This window comes from Mercurialis annua, linkage group LG7 (genome assembly GCF_937616625.2).
Source record: "Mercurialis annua linkage group LG7, ddMerAnnu1.2, whole genome shotgun sequence".
Taxonomy (NCBI): Eukaryota; Viridiplantae; Streptophyta; class Magnoliopsida; order Malpighiales; family Euphorbiaceae; genus Mercurialis; species Mercurialis annua.
The window spans coordinates 8194484-8210262 of NC_065576.1; the positions used below are offsets into that span (position 1 = coordinate 8194484).

Here is a 15779-nt window from a genome sequence, read left to right on the forward strand (position 1 = left end):
AATATGTTACAAATATACTCACAGACTTAAGATGCAATTTGTCCTGTCAATTTGTGGGCGATGGTCTATTAGTACATATTTTAATTTTATTGTCAACAAGCACATATTTTATTTTTGAAAAAGTTTAACAAATAAATAAATATTACAATAGCATAACATCTTCAAAAATAATTAATTTTAATTAATTATCAAATAATTTTAAATAAAAATAACATAATTAAAAATAGGTTATCGGATAATTATAAAATAATTAATGTATAACTAATATTTAAAAGATAATAATGTTATGTATAATCAATCCAATAATAAATAAATTCACTACCTTAGCATACATTTTTTTAAATAATTTAATAAATAATAATGTATTGAATTATTAATAATAATTCAGATAAAAAAACTCATTAGAAATATTTTTAAGTAAAGTATATTTATAAAATTATTTTGCAGTGATTCTAAATTGACGTGTATGGCCACACGTTGCCGCTCTTTGCACTGATCACCATACACTTTCCTTGATCAAAATAATTAATTTTCAAGATATTAATAATTTGTAATTATTCATAAGTGGTTTTTTATATGACAAAAAATTATTTAATAAGTAAATAAAATTGTATATTTAGTTTCATTAGATTCAAAAAAATTATTATAATTAATTATTTTATTTGTTTTATTTTAGATTAATTTTAAATTAATTTATACTAAAAATAGATTTAAGGGATGAAATTGAACTTTATTTTTGGCAATGAAACATCTTAATAATTATATGATTTAATTGATAAAAATTGACAAGTCGAAGGTGAGAGTTGATAAAAAAAATTATTTACCAAAACATACAAGTTTAAGCAGTGTTTTTAAAATCGGACCGGTCGGTCGGAACGGGTTAACCGGAAACCGGCCACATGTCTGATCCGGTTAGATATAAAAATTCAGCATCTGAAAAACCGGATGGAGATCGGGTTAAACCGGAAAAATCCGGTCTAATGATAAAACCGTAAAGTTCCGGTTTTTGAATATTGCTTATTTTTTCGGAGGTATCAGAATGTTATACCATCTTATATGGAGGAAATAGATAAGTCTTGGAAAGTGCTATGGAAACTTAAACTCCCACCAAATATTAAGCGTTTCTATTGGCGGTGTCTTCGCAGCGGGTTGGCTTGTAATGAAAGTATTAACAAACGTCTACCGGATAAATCTCCGTTATGTCCTAGATGCAATCACTCGGAATCTTTGGAACATCTTTCTTTAACTGCCCCTTCACTGAGGCAGTATGGGTGGGATCAGAAATCAATTCTTGGACTGTCCATCTTTTGACGTTACCGGTCCGGAGCTTTTGGTTTTCGTTGGTTAATTCATTAAAAGAAGAGACTAATAGGGCTGATATTCTGTTAAAAACGGTGGCAATATTTTGGGCAATCTGGAAAACCCTCAATACCTTAATTTTTAGGGAGGTTGACAACAATCCATTAGAGGTACTTCAAGCTGCGTCAGGGTATCATTTGAATTTTTCATCCTTAAACTCTAGGACTGCGCTTCAAGCCCCAGTCAATAATGGCTCGATTCCTAATGCTACTCCTCCAAGATGGTCTCCACCACAAGCCACTGAATTAAAGTTTAATTTCGACGGAGCTTTTGTGAAGGATTCAAGGACTGGAACAGGAGCTTGTGTGGTGCGTAACCATCAGGGACGAGCTGTTTCTTCATGTGCCAAAAGGTTTGACAACGTCTCTTCTCCAGCGATGATTGAAGCACTGGCCCTGCGAGAAGGCATTCTACTGGCACGCAGATTGCAGGTTCCCAACCTGATAACGTAGCACATCTAATAGGGGCGAAGCAACCTCGCCAGAAACGAACATCACTAAGTCAAACATTTCACCGACCTGATAACAATACCCGACCTTCTTGAAATCTTAGAGCACGTGACTTGGGGGGTCATCGGATCGATGGGAATTCAAACATCATCCGAGACAATCATGCCTGATAAGGTCGGACCAATAATTTTGTCCGGGCTCTGAGTTATATTCAACTCAGGCCTAAGCCGAGCTCCGAGTTCTTAAGCCCGAAAGACCGGACCATCTGGCCTGAGTTCCGAGCTGCTCTCAGATACAAGAACCATGATAACTTGACTCTCAAGATTATCCGGGCTTCATGGCTTGACCGGGCTCCGAGGTCCTACCCAGGAGTGCTCACTCGTGTACCAGATCCTGGGACCACAGAAGATCTTCTGACAGGTACGTGAGGAATGTTCCCTCTGACACACCTAACAACCCGTGCCTCCCGCAGGGATATTCTACCACGTCAGCATAACTGATTTCTGGGACCACTGGGGTCACAGCCTGCCAGCAAGGCAGGTTTGTCCTTAAACCCTAACTATAAATAGAGGATTTAAGAACAAACCCTAGGTAATTTCTCTTTTTTACTCTAAGAACTCTCCTTTTCTCTTCTTCTTCTTTCTCTACCTCAAAACCTTACTTGAGCGTCGGAGTGAACGTCCGGTGACCCCCACCGGAGTTCCTTCTGACCTCTATTTGCTTGTGGTGTGCAGGTCGTTACAGCTCGGATTCAGTTTGGTGATTCATCACTTGGCGCCGTCTGTGGGAAATCGTTTTGTATTCCCCTGTTCTACTCTGGTTCTTTTGACGTTGCTGATCAGATCTTGACAAGTAACAATGGCTGATGATCCTGTTTTGGACAGGGTAGACCCTCTGGGAACTACGGTTACCGACACTAACTTGGTTGGTGGAGTTTCTGCTAGTGGTCGGACCTCTGTGATCACTGGCTTAACTCCTCCGGCGAATGCTCAGGTTGGAGGATCCAGGGCCTCCGGCAGTGGAACTGGTTTTGTGCCTTTGTATGGATTGGAAAACTATCCTAGGGCGAACCCTTTTGCTTCAGATGCAAGTCACACCCACTTATCAACCCCAGGAACCGCCGTGCCTCAGAGTTTCCTCCACAATACCTTGTCTCCCACTCAACTCAACTTCCCGGTAGACGCTACACTGGTGGCTACGGGAACAGGAACAACTTCTGGGCAAGATATACCTCCGGCGGTCTTACAAGCTCAAGAATATTTAGAATACATGGCTCGCCAACTGCACCAGGCCCAGCAGATGCATTTTGCAGTCATGTCCCAGTATTACCCCAGTTACAATCCCTCGGCCACCCCTGTGGCCCCACCGCCCCGAGCTGCTGAGTTTCAGGATGGTCGTCCTCCGAGAGAAGAAGGTCGGAACGATCACCCCCGACCCAGACCTAGGGGTCCCACAGAGCATCAAGCACCAAGAGGCGAAGATCATCGTGACACTAATCTGCCGAGAGACGAAGGTCGGCATGATCGCCCTCTGCCGAGAGACGAAGGTCGGCATGATCGCCCTTTTCCGAGAGATGAAGGTCGGAATGATCCTCCTCCTCCTCGAAGGGAGGGGGTGCAAGACGAGAATCTACCACCGGGGACACAGCGCGGTGACGCTGGCTTGGGGAGGGGAGACCCAGACCCGGAGGCAGATCCTCTGCGGACCGCGAGAGCAGGAGTTCCACCGGTCAGGAGAAACGGGGCAGAAAGTGTTCACAGCTCGGGTGCAGCGTCACAGCATCAAAAAACTTTGCATGACGAAGTTACTCGTCTGGTCCAGGCCGAGCTGGATAAGCATAAAGGGCATAAGGCAGAGTCTCGACCTTTCACTACCTGTGGCATTGCTAGCCCCTTGTCAAAGGCTATATGGGATGACCCATTTCCAAATAAGTTTAAATATCCGCCCATTGACAGATATAACGGTAAATCCGACCCGATTACTCATTTAAGTTGCTTTCAGGTTGCCATGGGAGTCCAAAGTGTCTCGGATGCCACGGTGTGCAAAGTGTTCCCCTCAACGTTGAGCGATGCAGCGCAAAAGTGGTACCAGAACCTCAAGGAGGGCTCTATTACTAGTTTCAGGGAGCTCGTCATGGCCTTCAAAACTCACTTTGCTCCGAGCATTGAGCGATAGAAGAGATGAAGCAGGGAGAAAGTTTGAAAGCTTACGTTGCCCGGTTCAATGCCGAGGCGATCATGATAGAAGATTTGAACGATGATACTGCCATCGACGCTATGAAAGATAACACCAGCATGCAAGTCTTCCGAGACAGCCTGATCACCAACCCGGTTGACACTTACACCGAGTTGTTGGACAGGGCTTGGAATTATATCAATCTCGATGAGGAAAGGCAGAGGAAGTCTTACGGGACGGCTAGCCCGGTTCCCAGTAAAACGCAGAATACTCAGGGATCTAACCGTAGCCAAGATCGGTACCGGCCTCTGAATGAGACTTCGGGGTACAGGGGTAACAAGCCGTTCAATGCTCAAACCAGTCCGCCAAGTACGGGGCCTGGTACTAAGCCAAGTTTCAGTATTGGAGGAGGAATGGAAGGATACGTGGATCGAGCAGGAGTACCGAGACAATACGTACCACTTAATACTCCGAGGGAGCAGATTCTATCCTGGATCAAGCACAACAATGAAGAGATTCGTTATCCACCGAGGCTAGTGAAGGACGGGGACCGATCCAAGTTCTGTGATTTTCATGATGGTTATGGCCATGAAACAGAGGAATGTGGACGTTTGCGAAGTGAGATAGACAAGTTAGTCTGCCAGGGGCGATTACAACATTTTGTTGTGGCCAAGGAGGGCCAAGACCGAGGAAATACGAGGGTCAACTCGGTCAGGTCGGAGCCTGTTGGCAAATAATCGCAAGTGTACGATATCGCGCAAGTAATATAACTTGGAAGACCAAGTATCGATCCCACAAGGAACAATGAACTAAACAACTAATTTCTAATATTCTTTAATTGGCTAGTAGGAAAATAAATGGATTTGTGTAAACTAATTATAATCTAAAGTGAATTAACTCAAGTAATTAGACTAAAAATCTGAAATCAAACAAATAAATTGAAGTTTAAACAATAATGGTAAAAAGCTCAAGGATTGATAATTCCAAATAAACTAGTAGAAGAATGGATCAAAATTTATCTAGTGATTTTATTATGAATCGAGCTATTCTAATGCACCGAATCCCGCTCTCTCAAGTCTCAAAGATTCAAATAAAATCACAATCTAATTAGCTAATCAATTATTAACTTGCTCTCACAATATTAAAACTGAATTAAATAATTAAATTGTAATTATGAAGCAAACTCAACGACTACCTAAATTCCAACCCGCTCTCACGGTGTTTTCCTCTAAGTTTTTAATTACCTATGTCTATTTAATTAACAATCTCTCAATTAGTTAATTAAACACAAAATCATGAACTAAGTGATCAAATTAATTCAAGCATTAATCTTAGTAATTAAAACACAATTTTACTCACTTAATAAATCCTAATCCAATTCGAAAACTAATCTAAGTGTTCATATCAATCCCCGAACAAAGGATTTAGTTACACATGCTTAAACTTAAATTAAACAAAGAAGAAGATGAAGAATTAAACATAATTAGAACAATAAATACCGGAGTTGTCAATTTCGGAAGAATCGTCTAGATTAAACTTGAAATCTTCACAATCGTTCTTTGCAGAAACTAATAATAAACTACTTATAAACTGCTGAGAAACAGAAGCTAAAACGCTATTTTAAGAGAACGAAAATAAAACTAATGTCTTCTAATTATTAAAACTAGTCTATTACAAGGTCTTTATATAGAGGAGGAAGCTCTGGAATCTTCTAAATCGATTTACAAATCAATTTGTAATAGGAGTTGTAATTGTGATTTGAGGAAGAATTTCAGTCCAATTCAAAGTCTGCTGCACGCATATTTTTCTTCTTTCCCGTTCGGGAAACCATAGTCCCGTTCGAGACATGCCCAGTTTTAACATGGTTCCCGAACGGGAGCCTCGTTCACGTTCGAAAAAACGTGAACCGAAAGCTTTGCTCTCGTTTGGTCCTCTGTGTCACGTTCGTGAGATGTTGATTTCCTCTTGAGTCCCGAACGAGACAAGGCCTTCTCGTTCGAGACTCATGCTCAATCTGCATGGTTCCCGTTCGAGAAACCTTTGTTTCGAACGGGAACAACCTATTTTTGCTCAATCTCGTTCGTGAAACTTCAATTTCTTCGTCCGCAAGCTACGCTTTTACTCATACATGCAATCCATCATAAATTAGCTTTAAATACTCGATTTTCACCTTATTTCCACTGAAACATTAACAAACACCATCAAACATAAAAATGCCAAATAATGTATAAAAATATTACTAAACGTGATAAAAACCGAGTAAAATCGACCCTAATTATAGGAGTAAAATACTCCTATCAAACCTCCTCACACTTAACCTTTGCTTGTCCTCAAGCAAGAAATAAATCTTAACTCTACAAAATATGTTAGAAATCCTTAGCATATAACTTAACAATAAATCAATCAAAGAAAACCCGAAACCTATGAACAATATGAACGATCAAAACTTCTAAACCCGACAACTAAATAATGATGCAATCAAATAACAATAATAATTTATGACATAATTCAATATAACAAAGGTTACTAACTCATTAGTACAAGGTCAAATTGAATCACACTTCAAGCTTCACTATCACTTGCGGGACATGGAAAATAATCAATTTCTCACTTAGGCAAATCATAGCACAAGTTAGTAAAAACTAAGCTAATGGCATCAATATTTCAACAAGTAGGGTAGATAACAAAGAAAAAACTCACAATTGAAAACATGAATACTCACCATAAGCTTGCTCATAGTCCCGGACTCCGCTACTTGATTCGGTAATCAACAAAAATCATATGGTCTTTTATTGGGTTGTAATGTGGCTAAGGTAAAGGGTAGGTAAAAAGGTTCAAACAAAGGCTAATTATCAACTTAATACACTATTTATTACTACTATTAACTTCTAGGTTGATCTAACTCCGCTTTTGCGTTTATATGAACTTATAACTTTCTTTTCTTTTTGAATTACGCTTTACTCATTGCTTTTTGCAATCTCAGAATTTTTTCTTCTTTTTGAAGCTTTTGCTTGCAAATTTCTATCTCTTTTTTTTTCTTTCCATCTCTTATAAGGCGTAACTTTATCTTTTAAGCACAATGTAGTTCACTTTCTCTTTTCATTAATCTTGAGTTTCGAATCACCTATATTCATCATAGTCATAACAAATAATATATCAAGTTGATAAGGTAAACAAAAGAGGTAAAACATAGAACGGTAAAATGTGTAAAATATGGTAAAAACAATAAAAGGTTTAAGGCTCAAATTGGTATAATCTAGGGGATAAAGGATAGTCTATTTAAGTGGTCTAAAAGAAAAGTTATACCTAATTGCCATAATCATTTAATTGTTGAAAACTCAATCGTGTAACTTTAAACGGACACCGAGCAAGTTCTAGGAATAAAACATGAAATCAACACTCACAACAAGAAAATTAAGCTCAAAACTCTCAAAAGTGTGTAGTGTTATGCCATAAACTCAATTCCTACAAAAATTATGCTACTTATGCCAAAAGTTTAAAAACGACTATACAAATAAACAATCGACATGTCATGAATCTGCATCAAGTTATTCAATTATGTTTCAACGATTTGAACAAGTCTAAATTTTGAATTCACCCTTATTTCATCGGATTATGTCAACGAATTATTAAGTCATTAAGCAAGCATCGCTTATCAATTGTCGAATTAAGAAGTCGCGTTTCATACATTCATCGATTCGGGGAAATATAAGATTGACAAATTAATTAAGATACACACCAAATCAACTAACACTTTCATAATTAAAAGACAAAGATTTAATGAGATACAAGCCTTTGAAAATAGACCACATTAATACCCTAAAACTGAAAATAAACTACCTAATAACGCTGAAAATAAAGATAAATCACCGAAAATAACCCAAACGAAAGATAAAATTTTCTTCCCCCCTCCTCACACTATTTCTAGCTATGTCCCCAAAGCTAAGAAATAAGAAAAATAAAAACAGAAAATTAACGGAGTTTGGATTTAGAAAAACAAATCTCGCTCTAGTCAAAGGCCGGTGGATCCGGTGATGGTTCCGGTGATGGATAACGCTCTCCGCCGGCGGCATTAAAATAACCCCGAAGAAAATCCTCTTGCCGATTAACTCGTGCCCGCATTCGATCTTGCCTCCATTGAAGTTGTGCAAGACCAACATGTTGTTCACGTCGGATATCTTCAAGTAATTTTTGGTTAGTTTCCCAACCAACCCGGTTTTGCTCCCATCCGGTCCGGTTTTGCTCAACCAACTCAGAAAACCGTTGGTCAAACCCGGAAACATGAGCCGCTTCTCCGGCTTGAGAAGTTTCTGCGGGTTCCTTCCCCGCTCTTCTTCCTTCTCCTCCTTCTTCTTCCCGTGCTACCGCTTCTCGTCGTGTTCGTGCCACCAATCGTACCCTTCTATTATAGGGAATAACTCTTCCCTTCTTCACAAATCCGGCGACATCCAAATGGTTGATATTAAGAGACCGTGCTAGAATGGTCTCAAAAGTTGCCAAAGTAGACGCCGTAGGCATACAATTGTATTTCTCGGCCAAAGCACGAATAATGAAACCATAGCCAATTTTGGATAATTCGGTTGGAACTTCCCTCAATCGCTTCAAAAGACGATATGCCGTGTTGACTTGGTAGGCTTCTATCTCCGGATGCAAAATAGCATTCAAAGCTAAAAGATCACTCTTGGCCACCTTCAAATATTCACTACGCCCGCCAAACGAGTGCCTAAACCACTTGAAAAACACCACAATAGCTATGTCTTTGATTTCATTAATTTTGGATCCCCTTGACCGATAATCATCACGATCCGTCAATTCTCTCCATATCTCCACTTGATCAAAATTTTGATCCCAATCCATCAACCCCGTTCCCCTCATTCCAAACATTTCCACCAAATCTTTAACACTAAGTGTATGGCTAGTGTTGTTGATGCGGAAAGAAATAGATGTAGGAGAACCGCGAACCGGTTTGAGAGTAGAGAAGAATTCACGAGTAATTTCATCGTAAGAGTGATGACTAACCTTTGATAATGCCGATAAACCCAAAATATCCAAATAGCGCTCGACCTCATCCTTGATGCCAAGGCTTTCCATATCATCAAAATCGATTTGAAATGGAATTACCATTTCCCTTTCTTTGATACTCAAATATAAATCACCTTCCTCCTCCGTATGGATTTGGAAAGGTGCGTTATAGCGAGTAGTCAATATTGCCGAGGTGTTAACCCGAGATGAGGATGGAGCGGTTGATTTAGTACGTCCCCTTCCCACAGCCGGTAAGGGTGGATTCGCCGCTTCTTGATTTCTCGTGCTGGAACGACGGATTGGTTGATTTTCGGCGTTTTTGCTTCGCACCATTTTTGCGGAATGTGAATTTTCTAAGAAAAATTTAAGAGAATAAGAAGAGAAAATATTAGAAGAATTATGTTGGTGAAGAAAAATGAATAACAATGCAAGGTATTTATAGGAAAAATAAATCAAATCTCAAGATTTCCCTCCACTAATTTCAAACTCCCCATTTAATAACTTAGATTTGATTTAACGGTTTAGATTGAAACCATGTAATCAATCCAAGTGAATTTTAAGCACTAATTAGTGGTTTAGATTTGCCAAGTCATCAATCCAAGTGAAAAATTCAATTTTGTCAAAGTACTAATCTCAAGGAAACACAAATATTAAAAGAAACACAAGTTTCAAAAGAAACACAAGTCCCAAGAAATCTACCATATTTAAATTCAAAATTCAAAATTCAAATTTTTCAAAATATCTGATGCTTCCCGAACGGGAATAATTTAATCCCGAACGGAATTAGGCTTATTTCTCAGTTTTAATTTTGTACCGTTCGAAACCCTATCGAAACTAGGCAAAATTGCCTTGTGTCTCGAACGGGAATGGTCTTTCCCGAACGGGACAAAGGCAAAATTTGCCTAGTCCCGAACGAGAAAGGCCTTCACGTTCGAAAAAAATAGCATCCGAGGGCTGGGTCTTGAACGAGAAAGAGCTTTCTCGAACGAGACCAAGTCCAATTTTTGGCTTTCTCGTTCGAGAAAAGCTCTGTTCCGAACGAGAACCTCCTGAAATTTTTTATATACCTGCATAAACACAAAAACTCACCCCGGAATTAAACGGAAATAAATAAACAAATAAAAATTAAATAAGCATAAAAAGAATAAAAATAAAATAAATAAAAAAAAAAAAAAAACACGTAACCTCTCGAGATTGCCTCTCGAGTGCGCTTTATTTTCGGTCAAAAGCTAGACCGTGGCCCGGAATTTATGTAGGAGTGGTGAACGTGATTTGTTCCACCACTTGATCCGTCAAAGGTCCAAGATACGGCTTGCACCGTTGTCCATTTACTTTGAAGATTTCACCACTAGAGTTCTCCAATTCCAAAGCTCCATGACTTGCCACCGTTCGAATTTTGAAAGGACCGCTCCAACGGGATTTTAATTTCCCGGGAAATAATTTGAGGCGTGAGTTGTAGAGCAAGACAAAAGAGCCTTCCGAAAAAGTTTTAGGAACGATATGAGCGTCGTGCCATCGTTTCGTCTTTTCTTTGTAAAGCTTGGCGTTTTCATAAGCATTTAACCGAAATTCGTCCAACTCATTGAGTTGAAGCATACGTTTCTCCCCCGCCGCTTTAAGGTCAAAATTGAGCTTTTTAATGGCCCAATATGCTCTATGTTCAAGTTCCACCGGAAGATGACATGCTTTCCCAAAAACAATACGATATGGAGACATTCCGAGGGGCGTTTTAAAAGCCGTACGATATGCCCATAATGCATCATCTAGTTTTAGTGACCAATCTTTCCTTGTGTTATTAACCATTTTCTCTAGAATTCTCTTTAGCTCACGGTTAGAAACTTCAACTTGGCCGCTTGTTTGAGGATGGTACGGAGTAGCGACCCGATGATAGACTTTATATTTCCGCATCAAGGCATCGAATTGCCTATTGCAAAAGTGAGATCCACCGTCGCTTATTATTGCTCTAGGAGTCCCGTATCGATTCATCAAACGTTTGAGAAAATCCAACACTACTTTGGCATCGTTAGTGGGTAATGCTTCCGCCTCTACCCATTTTGAAACGTAATCTACGCACACCAATATGTATTGCTTTCCAAACGACATAGGAAATGGACCCATGAAGTCTATCCCCCATACATCGAAAAGTTCCACCTCTTGAATGTTGGTAAGCGGCATTTCATCTCTCTTAGATATGTTCCCCACTCTTTGGCATCGATCGCAATGACTAACAAAGTCTTTTGCATCGCGAAATAGCGTAGGCCAAAAGAATCCGCACTCTAGCACACGAGCGGCGGTCCTTGATGTACCATAGTGACCCGCATAGTCCGAGGAATGGCATTGACTAAGTATAGGCATCATCTCTTGTAGTGGGACACATCTCCTCAAAATCCCATCTCCACACACCTTGAAGAGGTACGGTTCCTCCCATAGAAACCGTTTAGCATCGCTCAAGAACTTCTTCCTTTGGTGGTAAGTCAAATCCGACGGCATTATTTCGGAGGATAGATAGTTTGCGATATCCGCATACCATGGCGTTTCTACTTCCGAAAGTACCATCAACATCTCATCCGGAAACGTTTCATTAATCTCTACGCCACTTATAATTGGTTCCGGAATTTCTAACCTTGACAAGTGGTCGGCGACGACGTTCTCCGTTCCTTTCTTGTCGCGAATTTCGATGTCAAACTCTTGCATAAGAAGCACCCATCGGATTAGTCTCGGTTTAGCATCTTGCTTTGCAAAAAGGTATCGAAGGGCCGCATGGTCCGTATAGATGATAACCTTAGAGCAAAGTAAGTACGACCGAAATTTATCCAATGCGAACACCACCGCAAGCATCTCTTTTTCGGTGGTGGTGTAATTGAGTTGAGCACCCGCCAATGTTCGGCTCGCATAGTATATCACATGAAGCTTTTTCTCCTTCCGTTGCCCCAATACGCACCCAAGTGCTATATCGCTTGCATCACACATGAGTTCGAAAGGGAGAGTCCAATCGGGTGATGAAATAATTGGGGCCGAGATAAGGGCTTCCTTCAACATAGAAAAAGCAACAAGGCAATCATTAGTAAATTCATAAGGAATATCTTTAACAAGCAAATTAGTTAAAGGACGAGCAATGGAAGAGAAATTTTTGATGAATCGTCGATAAAACCCGGCGTGCCCTAAGAAGGCCCGAACGCCTTTTACGGTAGTTGGTGGTGGTAATTTCTCGATGATTTCCGTTTTTGCTCTATCTACTTCAATGCCGTCCTTGGAGATTTTATGTCCCAAGACAATTCCCTCCTCTACCATGAAATGGCACTTCTCCCAATTCAAGACTAGATTGGTCTCCTCACACCGGGCCAACACTCGTTCAAGATTATTTAAGAACATCTCAAAAGAGTCCCCGAATACCAAAAAATCATCCATGAAGACCTCCATAATATCTTCAATCATATCGGCGAAGATGGAAGTCATACATCGTTGAAATGTTGCCGGTGCATTGCAAAGACCAAATGGCATGCTCCGATAAGCAAACGTTCCATAAGGACATGTGAAAGTTGTTTTCTCTTGGTCATCCAGGAAGATAAGAATTTGATTGTACCCGGAATATCCATCGAGAAAACAATAATAAGCGTGGCCCGCTACCCGCTCCAACATTTGATCGATAAATGGTAACGGAAAATGGTCCTTCCTCGTCTCCGTATTTAACTTGCGGTAGTCAATACAAACACGCCATCCCGTTACCGTCCTAGTGGAAATTTGCTCACCCTTCTCGTTCTCAATCACCGGCATCCCCCTTTCTTTGGAACGCATTGAATGGGACTAACCCACGCACTATCGGATATGGGGTATATAATTCCGGCGTCGAGAAGTTTTACTATCTCTTTGTGCACAACCTCCTTCATATTTGGATTCAAACGCCGTTGTCTTTGAGCCGATGCTCTTGACTTATTTTCTAGGTGGATCTTGTGCATGACTACCGAGGGACTAATTCCTCGGATGTCCGAAATTTGCCAACCTATCGCCAATATATGTTGCTTCACCACTTTGACAACTCTCGCTTCTTGTGTTTCCGACAAGTTGTTTGAGATGATGATGGGAAGTGTCATGTTGTCGCCCAAAAACGCATACCGTAAGTGAGACGGTAACGTTTTAAGCTCAACCTTTGGTGGAGAGATAGAAGAAGGTGGTGTCACGCTCTCTCTTCTAATCAAATTTTCGGCTTTCGGCTCATCTTCTTTGGAATATTCTTCCCCGGAAGTTGCTTGTGTCTCCTCGGAATGGAATATGACTTTTGAAACCGGAAAAAGTTCTTCCACGATTCCATCAATCATATCCAATTTCATGCATTCCACCTCCTCAAAAGTGTTGCGCATAATCCTTTTCATATCAAACTCTACTTTGTCATCATCGATACGCAAAGTGAGTCGTCCGGCGTGCACATCTATCAATGCCCTCCCCGTGTTCATGAAAGGACGCCCAAGAATCATAGGGCATGTTTTATCCGCCGCATAGTCAAGTACGACAAAATCCACCGGAAAGATGAATTTGTCTACTTTGACTAGAACATCTTCTACCACTCCGTATGGCTTTTTTAGGGAGTGGTCCGCCAATCGAAGCATCATTGATGTTTGCTTCAAAGTTTGATCACCAAAAATATCCCTGAAAAGAAACAAAGGCATTAGATTGATACTTGCCCCTAAATCACATAGACAATTAATTGAATTTAAATCGCCTATTTTGCATGAAATTGTAAAACTCCCTGGGTCCTTAAGCTTGGTGGGCAAGTCACTAAGGATGAGTGAGCTACAATTTTCCGTTAGGGAAATTGTGCCTTTGTCTTCCCAACTCCTTTTCTTCGTTATGATTTCTTTGAGGAACTTCGCGTATTGAGGCATCTCACGCAAAGCATCCGCAAAGCTTATATTGATTTGGAGTTTCTTAAAAATTTCCAGAAAATTATGGAATTTTTGGTTATCCGGCGTCTTCTTCAATCGTCCCGGGAAAGGGACCTTCGGCACAAATGGAGGAGGAGGTGGCGGTTTTACATATGGAAGTTCGGTTACTTCCTCCTCATTTGTTCCCGTTGTTAGATCGATCGCTTTCTCTTTACTTGCATGTGGATCATCAAGTTCTTTCCCGCTTCGGAGTTCAATGGCTTTGACTTGCTCCCTTGGATTTGACTCCGTTGTAGACGGTAAACCCCCTTGAGCTCTATTTTGAAGCGAGATGGCAAGTTGAGAAATTTGAGTCTCGAGATGGTGATTGACGGAAGCTTGGTTCTTAAAACCGGTTCTAACTTCCTCAATAAGCTTGTCAATTTTGCTCCCCTCATCCGTATTCCGATTTTGAAAACCGGGTGGGGGTTGTGGTCGGTAGTTGTTGAAGTTGCCTTGGTTTTGTGGACCACGGTTTCCTCCTTGAAAATTTGCTCCTCCTATATTTGGGTTGGCATTGGCTTGACCCGAATTTTCCCTCCACGAAAAATTAGGATGATTCCTCCACCCCGGATTATAGGTGTTGGAATATGGGTCATTGCCTTGCCTTTGTCCATTGACATAGTTGACTTGCTCATTTGAGTTTTGATGTAGGACGGGGCAATCCATTCCCGAATGATCGTGCCCATCACAAGTCTCGCAACCCATTTGAACTACCGCAAGTTGAGCATTCCTTTGATTTGCTTGTTGTTTGTACATCTCGAGTTGTGCTAGAAGTGTCGCATTCTTCGCTTTCATTGCTTCAAATTCTTGGGTTTGCTCGAGGGTCATTATACCCTTTTGAGGTGGTTGCCTCAACCGCTCGGTTGACCAAGAACAACTATTTGTAGCGAGTTCCTCTAGCAAGTTATTGGCCTCATCATAAGTTTTCTTCATAAGTGATCCTCCTGATGCCGCATCAATCGTTGCCCGTGTACCCTCATTGGTACCATTGTAGAAAATAGAGACAAGATGCTCCCTCCCTAGATGATGATGCGGACAATTTCTTTGAAGCTCTTTGAAGCGTTCCCAAGCTTGGTATAGAGATTCACCATGTAATTGGAGAAAATCTATAATTTCCTTGGTCATCCTCGCGGTCTTACCCATAGAGAAATACTTATTGAGAAAAGCTTGTGCCAATTGCTTCCATGTTGTGATTGAGGTGCTTGGAAGTGATTGAATCCAATTCCTCGCCTTATCCCTCAAAGAGAAAGGAAAAAGACGAAGCTTGATTTGATCCTCCGTCACATTATGGATTATGAATGTGTTGCATACCTCCGTGAATTTTGAAAGATGGGCGTTTGGATCCTCGCGTTCCAACCCATAAAATTGGCAACGACTCTCAAGTAGTTGAATCGTTCCCGGCTTGATTTCAAAATTGTTAGCGAGTATAGGAGGTGCAAAACATCCATAGTTGGCGTTGTCTACGTTGGGTAAGAAGAATTCACCCAAGGTACGTCTTGCGGGAAGAGGGGCAACCCTCTCGTTTGGCCTATTAAGAGCTAGGCCATCATGTGGTGGTGGTGGAACAATCCCCTCGTGATTCAACGGAGGGTTACGGTCGTCCTCCATTGTTGTGGATTTCCGCGCTGTTTTTCGGATACTTCTTTCGAAGGATGTTAAATCTGACTGAAACGGTTCTAGCGGTTTTCTGGCACGTCGTGTATTAGGCATACACTAACCAAAACTCCTGCGTAAACACAAACAAGAAAACCAACGTAAAATCCAAGAATCACAAAGTATAAAAATAACTAAAATTAAATAGAACTAACTCAATCTAAGAATAAGATACTTTTAATTAATTTAATCGCAATTG

The 15779-nt window shown here is 40.6% G+C and overlaps 1 protein-coding gene and 1 non-coding gene across 2 annotated transcripts; both read left to right on the forward strand.

Moving 5' to 3' along the window:
• Positions 1–1208: 1208 nt before the first annotated feature.
• LOC126656719 (uncharacterized) lies at positions 1209–1811 on the forward strand. The gene has a single exon (XM_050351324.1). The coding sequence runs from the start codon at positions 1209–1211 to the stop codon at positions 1809–1811; it is 603 nt and encodes a 200-aa protein (XP_050207281.1).
• Positions 1812–14948: 13137 nt separating this feature from the next.
• Positions 14949–15055, forward strand: LOC126658914 (small nucleolar RNA R71). Its single transcript, XR_007634480.1, has one exon. It is a non-coding gene; the product is annotated as a small nucleolar RNA R71 (small nucleolar RNA).
• Positions 15056–15779: the final 724 nt, after the last annotated feature.